At 43.3% G+C, this 21,421-nt stretch overlaps 1 protein-coding gene across 4 annotated transcripts in view; it reads right to left on the minus strand.

The window, feature by feature from the left end:
- zip (myosin heavy chain 10) overlaps positions 1-21,421 on the minus strand; it is a 129,715-nt gene that overhangs the window by 19,466 nt on the left and 88,828 nt on the right. For all 4 annotated transcript variants that reach the window (XM_076187008.1, XM_076187010.1, XM_076187009.1 and 1 more), the window contains 11 exons: positions 13,408-13,500; positions 12,638-12,800; positions 11,998-12,141; positions 10,414-10,520; positions 9,820-9,927; positions 7,507-7,667; positions 7,234-7,396; positions 5,883-6,162; positions 4,225-4,447; positions 612-2,981; positions 29-200 (listed from right to left, as the gene is read on the minus strand). In XM_076187008.1, the coding sequence (XP_076043123.1) occupies positions 29-200; positions 612-2,981; positions 4,225-4,447; positions 5,883-6,162; positions 7,234-7,396; positions 7,507-7,667; positions 9,820-9,927; positions 10,414-10,520; positions 11,998-12,141; positions 12,638-12,800; positions 13,408-13,500 (3,984 nt within the window). The remainder of the gene's footprint in view (positions 1-28; positions 201-611; positions 2,982-4,224; positions 4,448-5,882; positions 6,163-7,233; positions 7,397-7,506; positions 7,668-9,819; positions 9,928-10,413; positions 10,521-11,997; positions 12,142-12,637; positions 12,801-13,407; positions 13,501-21,421) is intronic.

The following is a 21,421-nucleotide window of genomic DNA, read 5'->3' on the forward strand; positions in this document are numbered from 1 at the left end:
AGTAGCAGTAAACAAACAAAACACTTGCCTGAGTCTTTTGTTCTGTTAGCTGAGACTCCAATGCCCTCTTTGCCTTCTCTAATTCATGCACATTCTTATCTGCAGTACCTCGAGTGGATATAAGATCATCAAGATCCAACTGTAATCTCTTTTTGCCATTTTCAAGGTCCTCAACACGTTCCAAATATTCTTCCAATGTTCTGAAATGGACATATTAAATATGGGTCAATCAATCAACTACCTATATACCCCCTTATCAGGAAGGTAACCAGACAAGGCATGCACCCACCCCCAACCCTTAAATCTGCAACATTCTACAATGCCTCTCTCAAACCTGTCATACACCTCAAAATCTACAAGTACAAGACATCCTTACCCTTTGCCAAAAACATTCTTGAAATACTTTCCACACATACTTCACCTCCTAAACCTTCACTGCTTTCCCCCAAATAATTCACTTCTTAGCCCTCTGAACACCCTCCCAGATGCCTTACCGACTACATTGAAAAGACTGGTTCTTCTTTAACTACTTCATACTTGTCCTACAAGACACAAAGAAAATCTTCACTCTTCTTCAGACCCCAAAAACAAGTCTTCACAGACTCACTAACCTATTGAGAGACAAAATTTTCGTTTCCTTCTCGCGAGCTTCTCGCTCTGCATTTTCTTTTTCTTGTAAGCATCGTTCGAAGTTGCCCTTTTCTTCGTTAAGGAGCTTGTCGAAGTTCCTCTGCTTCTTCTCCAGTTCCACCACTTTGGCACGATTGGCATCGATATCAACTTGTGCATCCTCCAATTCTGCTTGCAGCTTCCTCTTGCTCTTGTCTAATTTCTCGTTTATGGCCTCCAGTTCAGCCAGTCGTGACCGAAGCTCCTCTAATTCCTTCATCTGCCTCTTTCTCGTCTCCTCCAACTGTTGGGAGTTGTTCGATTCCTCTTCCGCCTTTTTCTTTGCTTCAGACAACTGGACCTGAAGGGTGGCTACCTGTTTCTCCAAATTGCGTTTGGAGGATTCCTCCTCGTCTAAAGCCTCCTGCAAGTGATCTTTTTCTTGCTCAAGTGCACGTAACTTTGAGCTCAAGGCAAGCTTCTGTCTAGTTTCTTCCTCCATCAAACCCTGGCTTTCTTGAAGCTGAGCCTCGAGGTTCTTGCACTGACTTGTCGAAGCCAAAGCTTTAGATTCTGCTTCCTCCATGGCAACAGTGGCTGCATTCAGCTCCTGTTCAACTCGACTCATCCTTTCCTGGACATCACCACGATTACGTTCAGACTCGGCAATTTTTTGTTGCAAGTCAGATACAATGGCTTCCAGTTGTTTCCTCTTCTTCTCACTTTCTTGTCTGCTTGAACTGAGAGCTTTGAGATCGTTACTAAAATCGGCATTTTCAGCTTCAAGTATACTTTTAGTTTTTTCCAAACCGCTCTTATGTTTTTTCAATTGATCAATTTCAAGGTTAAGATTTTCAAGTGCATGGGAATGCTTCTGTCTTAGTTCAGCAATTGTCTGTTCATGCGATCCCTGTTCAACATCAAGGGCCTTCTTCAATGCAGCAAGTTCCTCCTCACGCTTTGTTCGGAGTTCTTGCTGAGCAGCTGTAGTATCGAGAGAGTCTAAGAGTTCATTCTTCAATGCTTCAAGTTCTTCATTAAGATCTCTCTTCTGCTTCTCGGCCTTAGCTCTAAGATTACGTTCAGTGTCAAGGTCTTCTTGCAATTCATTAAGTTGAGATTCAACTTCACGTAAATTCTTTTGGAGATGTGATTTTGCTGCTGCCTCTTCATCCACTCTCATCATGGCCTGCGTTAGTTCCTCTTCTCTCTTGGCCAGCTGAATTTGTGTTTCATGAATCTGATTTTTTCTCTCGGATATCTGCTCTTTGAGATCATTCATATCGGTGTCCATTTTTCGTTTAGCACGTTCTAGTTCTGATCTTCCTTGTTGCTCCTTCTTTAATCTATCTTCTAATTCTGTGAGCATTGACTCGTGCTTGGCTTTGAGTTTCATCAAATGTTTAGACTTTTCTTCTTCCTCCGCTAATGTGGCCGAAACATCACATGTCCTTTCATCTAACATTTTCTTTTCTTTTAACAACTTTTGGTTCATGTCCTCAATAAGGGCAAATTCTTCTTCAATTTTTTTCAGCTTGGCATCACACTGAACCTTTTCTAACTGTAACTTTTGTCGAGCAGCTTCTTCTTCCTCTAACTGTTCCTCCAAATCCTGAATCTGGAGCTGTAATTTCTTTTTCTCCGAACCCATTGTGTTGGACCTCTCCTCCTCTTCTTCCAACCTGGTTTCCATCTCGTGTAAAATATCTTCCAACTCCTGCTTCCTAGCAAGTAATCTGGCCCTCATTTCCTCTGCTTCAGCACACAACTCTGTTTCAGCCTGAAGTTGCTCTGCTAGTACATTCTTTTCCTGCAACGCCTGTTCAAACTTTCGTTCGACATCTTCTTTGGTTTTCTTCTGTGATTCAAGGACCTGCTGTACTTGCTTCAATTCTTCTTCCTTCTGTACCAGCTTCTCCTCTTGCTTGGTCACCTGCAGGAGTGGTTTGACTTTAGTATAGAGCCTCCACCACTGCCAGTTCCTGAGCTTCAGGTAGGCTGCACAGTTCCTCTGGATGATGCGGATGGCATTGAGCTGTTGGATGCGTTTCTGATAGTTCTTTCTTGCAAGCATTCCTCGACAGAATGCCTGGAACTGCACGATCAGGTCTGTCATCTTTATGTCTCTCTCTTCTTCCAAGGAGGCCAACACTCCAGCTCTAAGGAAGATCTTGCTCTGTCCAATACGATACAAGTTTGGCTCCAGTTCCAGGGCCTGGATCATCATCTCGCATGCTTTCTTTCCATCCATGAAGCCCTTGGGGATGACATTAGGGGTCAGCAGCTCATAACGCTGACGGAACTCTTGGAAGGGTATTCTATTGGGGAAACCTTGGCGGCAGATTCGGATTCCTTCCAGAACACCATTGCATCTGAAAGTACACAAAAATGTGAGAAACCAGAACATTACATAACACAAAACACATCTACCAGCTACCACTTGGGCTGAAACTACAATTTGTAGGAAATATGCATCTGGAATTGGATGCTCCATTATGAAAAAATATAACTGTTAAACCTGATGTCAGTCACTGGGTTATCAAATAAAAAGGTAATTTTCTCAACATTTCCACCTTACCCCAATTTTTTAACTACATACATACATATACCCCTTACAAGGGGGGTAGCCAAAAAGAAAGGCATAAAATCATTCCCACTCATTCCATCCCTGAATGCACTCAACACCCCTCTACCCTCCCTCTTATCTTAGCACCTCCTGGATGACGGGTCATCCCTGCACCTTGTCCACTGCCCTGGGTCACAAGCAGTGTCGCAAGACACAGCACATCCACAGCAAGGTCGCTTCATTAAATCGGCGACCCCCCATGCATAACAGGAGAAGACTGGGAGAAATCCCTTCGGGCTGCATCAAATTTTGCTCACACATACTACCTCACCCCCCATCCATTCCACCTCATGCATCACAGCATCATCCATATACAACCATTCTCCATTCACCCGTCTTCTGTCCTCTCCCGTCCTTCTTAAACAGACATTCCCCCTATTCCCCAAAGCCCCCTTCACCCCCATCCATCCACCTCATTCTAGGACGTCCCCTCATGTTCACTCCCTCCACATCTGCCCTCCATACCTCTTTTACTAGTCTTTCTTCACTCATTCTTTCCATGTGTCCAAACCATCCTAATACTCTTTCATCAACCCTATCTCCCAGCTCCCTTTCCATCCCCATTCTTCTCCTCACCTCCTCATTTCTCACTCTATCTAGCCTAGTAACCACCATCATACTTCTCAGACACCTCATCTCAAACACATTCAAACTCCTTCTCTCTTCCTCTCTTATGTTCCAAGTTTCTGCCCCATACAGTGCTGTTGGCACAATCACTCCTTCATACAGTCTCCTCTTAGCATCCATTCCCAAATGTCTATTCCTCATTACACTCTTCAATCCACCAAGGCATTTACTTGCTTCTCTCAATCTACATTCTACCTCCACCTTCACTCCACCTTTTCCTGCTTTGAACTAAAATACTTTATTTACAACCCATTTGGAGCAAAATACCTTAAAGCTCCTTCACACTTGTTTACTAGGACTGCTCTCTACCCTGACTTTTTTTTTATCTTCGACAACATGTTGCACATGTATACTTGACTAACCTTAACTGATCCAGAACTAGGGGTGCATCAATCTTGCCAGCTCTCTTTTCGTGGTTGGGGATGATACAACGTACGAAGTTGGGGTTTGTGTTGCGCAATGTTACCATCAGCTTAGTCAGCTGTTCCTTGTACAGCTGGCTTACTGTGCGGAACATGCCTTTCCTGGTGCGAGCCCCAAATTGACTGTCACCCATTGCCTGCTGAGCCATTCCCACAATCTCAGCTGTAATGAAAGGAACAAATGTGAATGTATTGACAAGCAAGTTGAACACAAAGAGAGGAACCACAGGATGGCATAATTGGTAAGTATGGAGTGCCTGGATAGCATGAAAAATGAAGAGAAAATAGAAATTGCTACGTTTCACCTCTTCAATACAAGTCCATTTCTTGCGTGCAGCATCGCCTGAGGTATTGATGCATCACAATATTTGAGTTATAAAATACAAAGTCTGTATTACTCATTCTCTTTTACAGAATGTGATCAAGCCAGTTCAGAATTTGGGGGTCACTCAGCTACAACTGCAAAATTAATATAATCAAGACACCAACACTGGCATCCTTGCATACTCATTTACGGTTAAGGGGAGGATGGGGGGTAAGGGGAGGATGGGGGGTAAGGGGAGATAACAAAATAAAAATGAGAGAGAGAGAGAGAGAGAGAGAGAGAGAGAGAGAGAGAGAGGCAAGTATATATAAGAAATAAAAATGAATATACAAATAACAATGAGGACAAAAACAGTGATTGTGCAGACAGCACTGTACGAGTCAGAAACATGGAACATAAGAGAGGAGTTTGAACATGTTTGAGATGAGGTGCCTGAGAAGTACAAGGGATACTAGGTTAGAGAGAGCGAGAAATGAGGTGAGGAGGAGAATGGGGATGGAAAGGGAGTTGAGAGAGAGGGTTGATGAAAGATTAATGGGATGGTTTGGACACATGGAAAGAACAAGTGAAGAAAGACTAGTAAAAGAAGTGTGGAAGGCAGAGGTGGAAGAAGTGAACATGAGGGGGTGACCTAGGATGAGATGGATGGATAGAGTAAAAGGGACATAGGGAAAGAGGGGAATATCTGTTGAGGAAGGATGGGAGAGGACAGAAGTTAGGGGTGAATAGAAAATGGTTGTGCATGAATGATGCTGCGATGCATGAGGAGTTGGTGGGGGAGGTGAGGGAGTATGTGTGAGAAATAAACTGATGCAGGCTGAAAGGATTTCTCCTCATCTTCTTTTCTGCATGAGGGGTCAGGGGGAGGGGGGGGGCACTGATTTAATGAAGCTGCCTTGCTGTGGATGTGCTATATCATGCAACACTACTTCTGATCCAGGGTAGTGGGCAAGATGCAGGGATGATCCATCATCCAGGAGGTGACAAGATAAGTGGGAGGGAAGAGGGTGGAGGGTAGTGAATATGTTGGGGATGGAATGGGTGAAAGTGGTTTCCATGCCTTTGATTTTGGCTACCTCCTTTGTAAAGGGGAAAAAGACTTTGGTGTATGTAAAAATAAAGAAGGCTGAGAAAAAGGGAGCAAGGATAGAGGAAAGATGAGAAAGAAAGAAAGGATAGGAATGAAAATATAAGAAGTAGGAAGCAAGAAGAATGGTGGGGAAATGAGGAGGAAGGGTAACTTCATATCCATCAGCCTCTGAAGGAACCTCACCATCTTTCCAAATCTGCACTGTGAATGGATCTTGAGAGGTCTGCAGGAGGGAGACTATGTTCTCGTTGAGCGGGTCCATGTTCTTCATGAGCCACTGGTGGCCGGAGTAGTCCACTTTACCAGCATAGTGGATGATGGCAAAGTCAGCCTTGTCCCTAAATTCAGACTTGCAGAACTTCGGGTGGACGGAGTGCGAGGTGTTAAGTTTGTCGATGAATGTTTTGTCTGTTGCTTTGGGGAACCAACATTCTTCATCCAACAGTGCCAAGATACCCATGGGCTGTAATACATCAAAGAAAATAAAGCTTTAGCTTGTATGTTTAATGTGTATATAATATTTACTCGCTAGGAAATGCATGGCTTTAAAGAAAACGGGTTGTTGTTGTTGTTGTCGTTCCCTAGACTGTCTGTCCGAGCAGTCCCGTCTCCCCAAGGAAGGCCACAGCCGAGACTGGGTTTTCCCACAAATCCTTTATAGAGTGTATGTTGTGTTGTTTGCGTGCATGATTGTGTATAATGCAGTCTTCCATTATGTGTTGTATGGTATGGGGTGAAGTGTTACATCCTGGGCAGCTGTTCACAACACGGTCGTCCAGCCTCCTCTGGTAGCTTAGAAGTGCTGGGTGGTGACCGCATCGCAGTCTGGCCAAGTGGACTCTGTCCTTACGTGGGAGAGAGGATTCAGAAGGGTGGATATCAGGGGGTCTGGCATGCAGCAGTGTGTTGTCTTTCAGTGTGTTAATGGAGCGGTGAGTGATATGATTATGAATATGTTTCCGGAGGCTGGTATTTGGTGGTTGTGGAGGAAGAGAAGAGAGTATCTTTGTGTAATAAAGGTCTTTGGGTGTAGTTTTAATGTTTCTTGGTGTGTGTGGGTGTTCTGCTATGTAGTGTAACGGGTGTGATGTGTTTGTGGTGGCTGCAGCAAGTGTTTGTGTGCCTCTCATGTCGAGGTGTTCCTTGACTTTGAGGACTTTTGTTTCATGGTGTAAATGGTCTGTAGGTGATGTATTTGTGCAGCCTGTAATTGTTTTTAGGGCTTTGTTTTGTTTTGTTGACAACCTTACCTTCCTAATTCATTACTAAGTAAACAATGATATTACAGCATGATTCTATAAAAGTTAAGTTGTAATTTGCAGAACTACCTCTACAGAGAATGTCATTAATGACTGCTCAACAGTATTAACAGGTGGGAACTCGAAATTTAACAATACTCCAACTGCAAAAATTCTTTTAACAACCAGGTTAACTTTTTCAAAATAAACCTAAATGCAGTTGCTTCATCCCAAATGATATATACCATTCCTAACAAACTCACTAGCTTAAATAAATTTCCTTATGCATACATTACCTTTTCAATGAGGTCAATTGTGGGCTGAAGGTCAAGGCCAAAATCTATGAATTTCCATTCAATGCCTTCTCGCTGATACTCTTCCTGCTCAAGGATAAACATGGTGTGGTTGAACAACTGCTGCAGCTTCTCGTTTGTGTAGTTGATGCACAGCTGCTCAAAGCTGAAGCAAAGAAACGGGCCAATGAACACAAATAGAACGAGGGTAAAAGCGTGCATAATTGTACGCAATACTAAGTGGCATTTGGCCGTCAATATTTTAGTTTTCCTTACCTGTTCATTGCAAATATTTCAAATCCTGCAATATCTAGGATACCAATGAACGAGGCACCTTGTCTCTTCGTACGATCTAAAGAGCGGTTGATGCGCATCACAATCCACTTGAAGAGTCGCTCATACAGTGCCTTACCAATTGCCTCAACAGCAAACTCACACTGTTACAAAGAAAAGGTTTCATCGTCATTCATACAGTGTGTAGAAAAACAAAATTAAAGTTAACTCCCCAAAACTCGATATTTTTGATGGACATAGGAGTGTTTGTGTATGCTATACATAGCCTCTTATTTTACTAGACCCACAACCCCAAGGTATCTTAATATGGAACTGATTGCATCAATATAAGTAGGAAAATTGTTTTGCCATTTACTACAAATGTTGTGCAATATACCATAACATTTTGCCCATTTTCCAGTTTTGATATTTCACGGCAGGGAGATAACTAGTGTAGGTAGCCAATACCATTCTCTCATGTCCTGGGTGCATTTTCTATCATGTTTCAAGGTACTTGTTTAGTATGGAATTGTCTGGTTTTGTATACAATTTTATTAAACAACTCCGCCATTGAGTGGTGACAGGTTATGGAAATTATTTACCAATCTTTCTGCACTCATTCTTTGGATACATGGAGAGAATGAATGAAGAAATATTAGCAAGAGATGTGGAAGGCAGAGGTGGATGGGGTGAAGATGAGGGGACGACTGAGGACGAGATTGATGGATGGGGTGAAAGGGGCATTACAAAAGAGAGGAATGTTTGTTGAGGAAGGATGGGAGAGGACAGATGATAGGGGTGAATGGAGAATGATTGTGTTTGGATGATGCTGTGATGCATGAGGGGGAGTGGGTGGGGGAAGGGGGTGTTTTGAGGAAGTATGTATTAGAAAATTTTTGACGCAGCCCAAAGGGATTTCTCCCCGTCTTCTCCTTTTCTGCATGGGAAACAGGGAGAGGGAGGGAGGGAGGGAGGGAGGGAGGGAGAGAGAGAGAGAGGAGAGAGAGGAGAGAGAGAGAGAGAGAGAGAGAGAGAGGGGGGGAGTCGCCAGTTTAATGAAGCAGCTTTGCTGTGTATGTGCTGTGTCTTGTGACACCGCTTCTGACCCAGGGCAGTGGACAGGATGCAGGGATGACCCGTCATTCAGGAGGTAGGGAAGAGGGTGGAAGCGAGTGGAATATGTAGGGAATGGAATGGGTGGGAGTGGTTTCTATGCCTTTTTCTTTTTGGCTAACACCCGTGTAAGGGGGGAAAAAGCCTTTGGTGTATGTATGTACAAGTTTTCCTTACATTCTTATTGTAGACAATATTGAAACTTCCAAGCTAATATTACATTAAATGGGTTTTAGTGTCTATGTAGTGGTTTTCAGCTCACCCTCTTTCAAGGGGAAAATGGCCTTTTGTATGTATGTGTATATATGTACATACACACATATTAGAAATACCTTTGTACATGTACATATATTCCAAAATGTCTTTTTCCCTTTATGAGGTGGGTGGCTGGGTGGTTAAGTCAAAGGATAAATCCATCTTACCTTTGTATGTATATATTTGTATATCTATATGGTTTCTTTATGCCTTGACAATTCTAAACACCTCCCTATCTATATATCTAATAGAATTTGTGTACTTGTATGTCCATATATTTACAGCATACCCTGATGTACAATTCTGAAAATATACATGTCCATCTGCCATCAAAACATCAGAACTATTTAAGGATTTTGGAAATCTTAAGAATTGGCCTCTGATTCCCAGTAGTGACTTACCTGCCCCAATAGTCCTAACACATATGGCGGGGGGGTGGGGGGTGAGGTAGTACGTGTGAGCAAATTTTGACACAGCCCGAAGGGATTTCTCCCCGTCCTCTCCTTATATGCAAGGGGGGACGGAGAGGGGGTCGCCGATTAAATGAAGCGGCCTTGCTGTGGATGTGCTGTGTCTTGCGACACTGCTTCTGACCCAGGGCTGTGGGCAAGGTGCAGGGATGACCCGTCATCCAGGAGGTGCTCAGATGAGAGGGAGGGTGGGAGGGGTGTGGAGTGTATTTAGGGATGAAATGGGTGGGAGTGTTTTTATGCCTTTCCCTTTTTGGCTACCTCCCTTGAAAGGGGGAAAAAGCCTTGGTATATGTATGTATGTATGTATGCATATGGGTGCACAGCTTTAGACACTACCATGCTTCTCTACTTCTTACTTCAGACCCCCCCCCAAAAAAAAAAAAAAAAAAAAAAAAAAAATAATAATAATAATAATAATAATAATAATAACATATATAAAAATAAATAAATAAATAAATTGCTTGTACTGTCCTACCTGTTCTTTGTTTTGAGCCTTTGTCACAGTTTCACGTCCAACTTTGATGCGAGGTTTCAGGAATCCACGGACCATGTCTGTCACATTCAGACCAAGTAGATGTGCAACCTGGGTATGAGGAAATTAAATTGGTTATTTTGGATTTGTCTCGTATCTAACCATTACCTTGAAAATGTTCACCTGATCATTCCAATTCTCTAACTCTAATACAACATTCATAGCTTGCACTGGGTAACAATTTATTCAATGTCAATGCAACTGTATATTGCAAGATAAAGCAAAATATATAGCATAATATCCATGGTACACAGTTTAACCAAGTTATGGGGTTTCTACAGTCTTTCCCTCCGTCTGCAACCCCACAACCTAAAAAATTACTTTTTAACCTCTACACTGTTCCTCATCCATCTCTTACTCTTTTCCTGCATACCACACACCCTTTCAACAATTACTCTCCAGAAATTATGTCATCTCTGCCCCCTCTCCCGCTTTCTTTTTTTGCCAGAACTCTCTTCAACACGCCCTGAAATTCTACATTTTCAACTGCAATCCTTACCCATACTCTCTTCTCTTTTTCACATTTTAATGCCTTACCTGCTGTGCAACCGTGTTGTCAGGTAGCGTGGCTTGATCCGAGTTTCTCTCCTGTTTGAACTGCATGTTTCCAAAGAGAAGGCAAGCTGACACCGTTCTGAATATGGCTGCAACCAAGAATTATTCCTCAGAATGAATGCTAGTCAATAATTTGTGCAGAAATTAGATGGAAATATATATATATACAGTACATATACCAAGGGCTTTTTCCCCCTTATAAGAGAGATAGCCAAAGTCAAAGGAATAAATCCATTCCCACCCATTTCATCCCCACATACTCCACTCCCATTCACCACCCCTACCTCCCCCTTTTCTTGGCTCCTGGATGATAGGTCATCCCTGCATCTCGCCCACTGCCCTGGGATGGAAATATAATCCAACAATAACCTTTGCAGTCAGTCCAGGTTAGTGAATTATTACAGCATATTAAAACTACATCAGATGTTCCATTTGACAAATTAATTAAAACATGTAGTTGTGGAGTGGAAGAGGAAATTTTCAAAAATGTGAGCATACATGACACTGGATTGATTTCAGAGTGAAATAGTGAGTGAACATTGTGTGTGCACAGAAGTTTTGGTAGGTATGGATAATGCTGTGATGCATGGGAGTGGGTGTGATATGGGGGAAGGACTACATGTGAATGATATTTTGATGCAGCCCAAAGGGATTTCTTCCCATCTTCTCTTTTTCTGCATATGGGGATGGAGGGGGCTTTGATCGCCGATTAAATGAAGCGGCCTTGCTGTTGATGTACTGCATCTTTCTACACTGATTATGACCCATGGGAATGGGCAAGATGCAGGGATAACCAATCATCCAGGAGCCAAGAAAAGAGGGAGGGAGGGGAGTGAATGGGAATGGAGTAGGCTACCTCTCTTGAAAGGTGGAAAAAGCCATTGGTATATATATGTAAATGTAGTGGTGTTGGGAATTTTCAATGATAGTGTATCACTTACTCTAGCATTGAAAACCCTGAACACCAGATTGATCAAATAGGAGGGAGGTACAAGGTGGCAGAGAAAAGACATTAAGAGATGTGTATTGATAGGAAAATGACAGCAGTGAACGAGTTTCAAAAGAGATATATGGGCAGTCCACTGCTTCTGACCCAGGCAGTAGGTGGTGGTCACAGACTATCTGTCATCCACAAGGAGCCAGGATAAAAGGTAAAACAAATGGGTGTTGGATAATTATGGGATGGAAGAAACAGGAGTGCATGCTATGGCTAGCTACCTCTGAGGGAGGGTGGCAATTTTTGTATACTGATTGTATCTTGGCAGGAATCTCAATGGCTGAAGGAGTTAGGGCATCATTACTTGTGGCAAAGATCAAAGCAATAGCAGTTCAAACCCTGCCACTGGAGAATTTGAACAAAGGGCATGGTTCTTTAAATTCCATGCTACAAAATCCTTTGTAAGGGGCACCATCCTAGCCTCCCAATAAGGGGGGGTTGTGATGTTAAACTATATAACAACCTAGGTAGAAAAACCATTAGACTTGGCTACCTCCCTTGTATGGGGGAAAAAAGCCCTTGGTATATAGATAGAAAAGCAGATAAACAAATAAATTAAATTTACTTACAGCCGATGTCCTCTCCGCTCATCCCCATGATCTGCATGGCTTTCACAGTGGCTTGGAACTCTACCAAATCATCCACACCAGGAACGACAACTTTCCCGCTGGTCAAGAAGTTGTACCTTTTGGCATCTTCCAAAATGTAATCCTCTGCAAAATGAATCATACATCAGAAATATTCTTACATTTATGAAAAGGTGGGTTTGAACAACTTTACCTCAATACCAACTGGTACGGCTACCCCACCTCCCATGAAGACTGTCAATATTCAAATGCAAGCACAATATCTTGGCAAGACCACAACAATGATTGGAGAAGTGAAAGCAGACAAGAAAGTAAGCGCCAAGTAATATACATGGTTATAAATGCAAGAAAAGTTGTGAAGGAATGATTTTGCTCAATGTACTGCAGAGCTGAGACCTGGAATGCAAGAGGCTGAGAGGTACAGACTATCTAAGGTAAGGAGTTCTGGACAGCTGATCCTCCTTACTGTACAGAGATGGAAGCAAAGGTGTCAATGGTTCTTTTGGTGTGGGTGTATGCTTTGAAAGGTGAGAAGTTGAGAAATACGAAGAAATGTGAAGCACAGGAACATTTGTAACCACAGAAGTAGATTACAAATCATCTTTCATATTCTCCAACTTACTCTTCTGTTGGGGTGTTGCACCCGCTAGGAGCTGATAGAATATATGGAAGGTTCTCTCATCTGGTGCCTGGCGGATGGCACGAGATTTCTCCAGCAGGTACGTTTCAATGTTAGCACCCGCAATAAACCCAGAGTTGTCAAAATTGATGCGGATGAATTTACCCTGCAGAGATAATATTGGATTAAACATTTTTCATTATCCAGTGAACAACAATGTGCAACAATCACTGATACTCAACACTTTAGATAAAACTGCACTATGTACCATCCAAAATATTGACTATGCTTCTCGTTATGAATCAGTACATCACAGGGCAATATATTTGGAAATCTATGGGCTATACTTAACTTCTTGCCTGCCCAGGTGAATGCTCTCTACCATCAGTAAGTACAAATTTACCTGGTTTTCTGGTTAAGTTTACCTGGCTTACCTATACATATACTTGTAATCTTACTCCATATCGCTGATGAAGTTGGTAAAACTATCTATTGTTAGAAGGTATTTGCCATGGCTGGCAAAAGCTATTAAAAGTAGACCCCTTAAATGTTAATGCCAAATTGGACATATCCTTGGTTGTGGGAATCAAAACCACCCCCTTTAACCTATATTGTTCTTAACAAATTTCATTTCAATTTTAGAAAATTGTACAAAGTTGGAAAAATTTCTAGTCACAGGGAACCATAAAGTTAACACTACAAAACACCTACACCAGAAAAACAGCCTATTCACCATTTAGTACATATGCACCACAGAATACAAATTTACTTACAAATCTTGACGAGTTGTCATTCTTGACTGTCTTGGCATTTCCAAACGCCTCCAAGATGGGATTTGCCTGAAGTAATTGTGCTTCTAACTCACCCTGCATTAAAAGTAAACTCATTAGTTACCATTCTACTCTATTTCAGATTATTATGCAATAATTCATTTCCAAACATATGAACCTTCAAAGTTCCATTGCCAAAAGTAAACAAATAAAATATTTAAATGAAGCAGGATACCACAATGATATTCTAGCCACTACGAATAATTTCTTAACCCTTCAAATCAATTAAAGACAAACAGATGCAGACAGATGGAGAAAGAGATGAGAGAGAAAGAGATGAGAGAGAGAGAGAGAGAGAGAGAGAGAGAGAAGATAACCAATAATATTTAAGCTCAAGTTCATAATAGTATACAATGAAAATTATTTACATGTAATCTTATCACTTTCAAATTTACATAATTTTCTACCTTTAGTTCCACTAGCCTTACACAAGTCAAAACTGAACATAAGGTCAATTAAAAACAATTGGGTGTGTTCTTAAAAGCTATAAACACATTAACACTGCTAAAACGTCAGTAGAACGTAGTATACAGGATTGGGGACATTTAAACAGTGACCAGTTAATCTTTGAGCATAGACTATATGTGACAGCTGGCATACCAACTTCATCATTTAAACGTTTTAGACTCTCACACAGTGGCATAAATACTTGAAATAGCTTAGGTGATATAGCCCAAGCTGGGCCAATACACAAATTCAAATCTAAATATGATAATGGAATTAAGGAGATAGACCAAATTGAAACCATTCATAAATATGAAGCTAGGCATACATTGGAGAGTATGAGATGGGACTTAACGGCCATTGCTCCTTTTCTATACACTACCATTAGATAAACAAACACACAGTGATATCACTCTCAATCACCAATTCAATGATCAAGGTTAAGTCCCATCCAAGGCTGAAAATATCAGCATAGCACATCATTCATTGATCAGGCCATATAAGAGCTCTAAGCTCTCAACTAAGAGGGTATCATGGTGAATCATACGAACACAAACAGTGAGACATACATGCCTATGAGGGAGAGGGAGCACAAGCACACAAGGAGATGATGGGGGATAAGATCAAAACTTTCCCTATAGATGAACTCATTCAGGTAACTTATTGCTTTCAATCACCAGTCCAGCACATTATCCAAAGCCATTGTTTCCCTCTCTCATGGGACTGTCAGCTGTCACAATGGTCACTTTTCATTAAACTTATGAAAAGGATTTATGCATGCCAATGCATTTAGTTGAAAGTAAATCTTTAATACAACAATTTACCATGAAAACCACTCTTACCTTTAATCAGACAGTAAAGTTTACATTTACTTTCAAGTAATCACAGTAAACTCTAGCATTGTTAACATGCAATATACTGAATTCAAGTTAAGTGAACATATTTCAACTCCATATTAGTCCCCCCCCCTTTTTTTCTTTCTTCATTCCAAAACTGAATTAAGCAACCCAAACTGTGACATAGTAATAGGGAACACTTTGGGAACCATTCCACTTTGCCCCCCCCACACAACAATAATACAACATTTGGGTTCACCCCACATTAGGTCATACAAAATGATTTTACAAAGTCATGGACATATAAAATCAAATCCCGAAATCAAACAATAATACAGTACAGATTACAGCATACAGAACCTTATAAAACATGCAAGATTCAATAGGATCACAAAAGAAATCTGTAAAAAGTGCCATTACGGGTAAACTGGCCTAAGAACAAATACACCCACACGAACAAAGCAATCCAAAAGTTAAAAAGAAAAGAAAATATGCCCTGAACGAGCACACAAGCCCAACAACTAGCATCTGGCTCGTCAAACCCGTGCTCCCCACGGGAGGACCACCTCTCATACGTACCGCATTGCTTGCCTGCGTACCATTTAGCGGTGCCAGGTCACGTGACCAACATTGGCACACAAAGTACCAAGTAGGAGGAGGAGGAGTAGGAGGAGGTGCACCACCAGGGCAGCAATGAAGAGAAGAAGCCATGGGGATCAAATTTAGGCTAATCCTGAATCTTACTATATTGCCTGTTTCTTAAAATGATCTAACTAATAAATCCTTATTGAACCTTCTCACATCCACAAATGCTTCCTCATATACACTCGTACAACCCAGCAGGCAAACTTTAGGACGCAAATGATTATGAAGGAAGAAAGATAAGAAGATGGAGGTGGAAGATTAAGATAATTATAGGGAAGATTATTAAGGAAGTGGAGGAGGAGGAGGTATAAGATGGAAATGGTTGAAGCCTAAGGACCTCTACCTGCAACACATTCAAGCAACCCCACAACCCAGTGCTTACCATTCCCATCAAACAAATGTGGCACATTAAATTCACATTCATAAGCCATTCAAAGAAGACTATTGACCTGCATCACATAAGGCTGCCTGCAATAATACAAAAATCCAGGGTATATGGGCTTTTTCACACACACACACACACACACACACACACACACACACACACACACACACACACACACACACAATGCAGAGTTCAACCCACCCTGTGCAAAAAAAAAAAATAAATAAATAAAAAATATATATATATATACATACTATTGATTTGCTCATAATTACATATATTTCCTTTTTTTCTATTTATTGTGTGTATATATTATATACACAAACAAATAGAAAAATAAAAACAAATATATATATAATTATGGACAGAGGAAAAAAAAAAAAGTTAGGCAGCTCATGCATAAACACTCAACTTCACAAACACAGGATCATTCCTATTGGGGGCAAACACGCTCCCCTCCCCACACACATTACACCCCCACCACACGCGCGCGCACATGTACACAGCCACATTCGTACACGCTGCACCATTTATTCAAGGTTCGCGATGAAGTTGGGAATTGTCCACTGGGAGGTGGGAGGGGGGTGGGGTGAGGGGGGAGATATGCAAAACACACTGCAGACGCAGGAAACAGCGGGATGGGGCTGCTGTCGCGTCACGATGTGGGAGGAGGAGGAGGAGGAGGAGGAGGAGGAGGAGGAGGAGGAGGAGGGAGTTGGGGGAAATTTTATTCAGGAATTTAATTCTCAAATACCAACAACTTTCAGGTAATTATTTGTTTAATTTTCAATGGAAATTGCGAAGTTTGGGTTCACTAAATACAATAATTAAATTGACGGCCTGTTACGGGTAGGTAGGCGAGCAAGCAAGCAACCAAGAGAGAGGGGGAGAGAGGGGGAGAGAGAGGGTAGGTGGAGAGAGGAAGAGGAAGTGGGAAGAAGAGGAAGTGGGAAGAAGAGGAAGTGGGAAGAAGAGGAAGCGGGTGAAAGAGGGTGGAAGAAAATGAAGAGAGAAGACGGGGAGGAAGAAGAGGAAGAGGGTGGAGGGGAGGGGGAGTGTCCCCCTCTTTCAAGCCCGAGAAACACACACACACACACACACACACACACACACACACACACATACCTATCCAACAGTCTTCACTTGCAAGACTGATTAAGTGAAACAAATATTCTAATTTCTAGTACCTATGAGAATGCGCACGCACGCACACACACGACCATACACGCACCAACATCAACACAATAGAAAATGTTAGTCTTACATTTTACCACGTATATTTACACATTACACTAAATCATATTATAAATGATCTGAAAACAATAGAATATACATAAACTTAAAAGTTCTACAAATCATGTCTTAATCAAATACAGTAATCCTAAAATCAAAATTACACTCACTAATCACTGGGATTCACAAAACATTGTTTAAGTATACATTATATATATATATATATATATATATATATATATATATATAATATACATACACACACGAGACATGCAGGATATTTGTGGGAGAGGAAAAAAATAAATGCACACCACGAGGGCTTTAGGGTGAGCTTGCCCCATGCAAAGAACGCCCGCCAGTTCCCACCCGCACGCCTTCTCCTATCCATTCGGGCGTGCGGCGTTAGCGTCAACCCGTGTTACTACCAAGGCCACACCGGTCGGGCAACCCACCAAGCTTCGTCATGCAAAGATTGGTGCCAAGGGTCAGTGGAGCCCAGCTGGTCGCATGCACCATCTGTCACCACTACCGCACCATCCGGGAATACAGCCACACCATCTTTAAATACGTCCGCGTCATCCTCTCACTACATCCACACCATCCTAGAATACATCCGTACCATCCTAGAATACATCCGTACCATCCTAGAATACATCCGTACCATCCTAGAATACATCCGTACCATCCTATAATACATCCACACCATCCTATAATACATCCACACCATCCTATAATACATCCGCACCATCCAGGAATACATCCGCACCATCCAGGAATACATCCACACCATCTTTAAATACGTCCGCGTCATCCTCTCACTACATCCACACCATCCTAGAATACATCCGCACCATCCTAGAATACATCCACACAATCTTTAAATACGTCCGCGTCATCCTCTCACTACATCCACACCATCCTAGAATACATCCACACCATCTTAGAATACATCCACACAACCTTTAAATACGCCCGCATCCTCTTATTTCATACACATCCTTCTTCAATACATCCACACACACACACCCTAACATCCGCACCATCCTTCAATATATTCGCACCATCTTAAGTACGTCCGCATCATCCTCTCAATACATCCGTACTATCCTCTTAATATATCCGCACTACCAATACCACTAACCCCCGCTGGGGCCACGCATCAATGGTTACGAAATAATAAAATAATAATTTTCTTATTTCCGCGACGCTATCTACAAGAAGTTGCACATTTTATTACTCTCCTCTGTTTCTCCTTCATAGATTTGAAAGTTCGTAAGGCAAGTCTTATGTAACATTTGTGTCTGTGTATTACCTAGTATTTTACGGGAAGGGGAGATATACTCGTGGTGTCCCGTCTTCATATCTCATTTTATTTAGACTTTTTAAATTCATGAATTGTTTTTGCACACACTGTTTGTTTGTTTGTGTTTGTGTGTATGCGAAAGAGAAAGAGCGTGGAGAGAAAGGGAGAGAGAGGGAGGGAGAGGGAGAGAGAGAGGAGGGAGAGGGAGAGAGAGAGGCGAAAGAGAGAAGAGAGGCGAAAGAGAGAAGCGAGGCGAAAGAGAGAAAAGAGAGCAACGTCGCCGCACGACAGAGGCGGGCGCAGCGCGAGAGATGAGAGCGCTCCCGAACCGCCGGACCGACGTGGCGACGTCCGTCCATTAGTGCTGCTGCTGCTGCTGGCTGCAACCGGGGTCGGTCCGGTTTCTGGTCCTGTCGTCGGCTCCTTGTGCTCCCCTGGAACCTCGCCACCCATTCCCAGGTCTCGCGCACAAGCAGGGAACCACTATGAGATTCAAGCCCCCCCCCCTCCTCACTCCCGCACCAAAACGAGACGACGAGGTCGAAGTAAATGTTCCGAGAGAACGGTGTCGCACCACCACTAACAACGTCCTCCGTCGCCTGCCTTTCCACCAGATACGAAGTCTGTCTGTAGATAAATAACGAGGAGAGGAGAGGAGAGGAGAGGAGAGAGAGTGAGGAGAGAGAGAGTGAGGAGAGAGAGAGAGAGAGAGGAGAGAGAGAGAGAGAGAGAGAGAGAGAGAGAGAGAGAGTGAGGAGAGAGAGAGTGAGGAGAGAGAGAGAGAGAGAGTGAGGAGAGAGAGAGGAGAGAGAGAGAGAGGAGAGAGAGAGAGAGAGAGAGAGAGAGAGAGAGAGAGAGAGAGAGAGAGAGAGAGAGAGAGAGAGAGAGAGAGAGAGAGAGAGAGAGAGAGAGAGAGAGAGGAGAAAGGTAGGGAGATATGGTGAGCGCGAGGGGGGTTGTTCCCGCCTCAAGACTACCCCGTGAGCCCAACTTGACTTGCTGGGCGCGCCAAGGAAAACGGGTGAAGGCCGGACAACCCCTCCCCCCACCCCGACATGTGGGGGGGGGGGGGGGCGTGCATCGGGCAGCCCATCCAACAAGGTCCGGCACGACGGGTCATCACAATCGGATACCGGTGCCACAGAGTGATGGAACTGGGAAAGAGGGGGAGAAGAGGACAGAGGAGAGAGAAGGGAGGGTGGGAGAGAAGTTGTTTGTTAGGCATGTCTGAACGTATGGTCTTGGATCATGTGCTGGATTAGTGATAATTTTTTTTTCCTCCCGGAAGAGCTAAGAGCTTATATATGACCAATCTATGGGTAATGATATGATCTTACACGCACGCACACACCCAACTCCCCGCCCACGAGTTGGAGTAACGACTCGCAGCGCGATACTGAAATTACTTTGTGCCGAATTGTGTGTGCGTGCGTGTGTGTGTGTGTGTGTGTGTGTGTGTGTGTGTGTGTGTGTGTGTGTGTGTGTGTGTGTGTGTGCGTGCGTGTGTGTTCCGCCCAAGGTCGCTCTCACCGCGCCAGAAGGTCGCGTCGGCAGTACCCTGCGGGGTCGCTGAGGTGGGCCCCGCCCCAGCGGAGGTCAGGCGACACGACACGTCCGCCTGCGCCTTCTGGACGCAAGAAAGAAAACCCCCGCCATTCACGAAAACTTCGTTCTTATGCACCAACTTCATTTTTTTTTTTCAATTCAGTCGTCTGAACAAGTCTTTTCAACATTGCCAAAGAATAATTTTAGACACTATCACCGAATTTTAACTGAGTAGAATCTTTTGGTAGTGGTAAGGAGAGAGAGAGAGAGAGAGAGAGAGAGAGAGAGAGAGAGAGAGAGAGAATGTCCAGTACAAGAAGATCGGCAGCGTGGTCCACATTCGTCTTTCGCGCAGAGAAACCTCTCGAGACCAGAAAACCGGATTATTGCACGATCAGTTTACCGGAATGCCGGATTACGGACCATCGGTTTACCGGAATGCCGGATTATCGGACTGTCGGTTTACCGGAATGTCGGATTACAGGACTGTCGGTTTACCGGAATGTCGGATTACAGGACTGTCGGTTTACCGTAATGCCGGATTATCGGACTGTCGGTTTACCGGAATGCCGGATTACAGGACTGTCGGTTTACCGGAATGCCGGATTATCGCACTGTCGGTTTACCAGAATGCCGGATTATTGCACGATCAGTTTACCGGAATGCCGGATTATCGGACTGTCAGTTTACCGGAATGCCGGATTATCGGACTGTCAGTTTACCAGAATGCCGGATTATCGGACTGTCGGTTTACCGGAATGCCGGATTACAGGACTGTCGGTTTACCAGAATGCCGGATTACAGGACTGTCGGTTTACCAGAATGCCGGGTGACCCGATTACCGGCAGCGTGCGGTCAAGCAGTTATACGCCGAGGTTCACACCGGCAGCAGTCCTCGACGGGGGTTGGGTTGACCGTCTCTCCTTGACCTTATGTTCCTCCTCCTCCTCCGCCCGTGGAGGACGACCTCGCGGGCCTTCTTGTGCCGGAACACCTCGACATTAAAACCAACATTCGTCGCTGTAGTACTTGGGAGTGACGCCTAATGTGCTAAGGCAACATATCAAGAGGTCAATCATACACTATGTTCGACTTCGTACGTTTACGTTCTTAACGGCAAGTTCAGCTTCTAGTAACCGTACACAAACGTGCATACACACATACACTACAGATGTACATACACACACACAGCTGAGAATTCCACTTACCTTGATGCACGTATCTACAACTACAAAATTGTTAAATACAAGTGCGCGCGCACACAGCCAGACAATTAACCAACCCTCCAAAGAGAGGAGGGGGTTGGGGGTCATCTGCGGCCGCGGAAGAAAAAAAATGATCATTTGCATGCAGGGTTGCAGAAAGAGAACATGCCCTGCAACCTCCATCACGTTGCAATTTCCTCTAGACCCCATCCGTACCAAAGTCGACTTGCTTATTACTCAACTCTGGCTGTCGCCAGGATGAATGTCATTTCTAGTTCTCCTTTGGTAGTAGGATACGGGGTCTAGACTTCAAGAGGCACCAGTGGGAATCAAAGACTCTAGAAATACCAACATTGACGAA

The sequence above is a fragment of the Oratosquilla oratoria genome, chromosome 6, assembly GCF_046742065.1.
Source record: "Oratosquilla oratoria isolate Oo_2021 chromosome 6, ASM4674206v1, whole genome shotgun sequence".
In the NCBI taxonomy this organism is placed as follows: Eukaryota; Metazoa; Arthropoda; class Malacostraca; order Stomatopoda; family Squillidae; genus Oratosquilla; species Oratosquilla oratoria.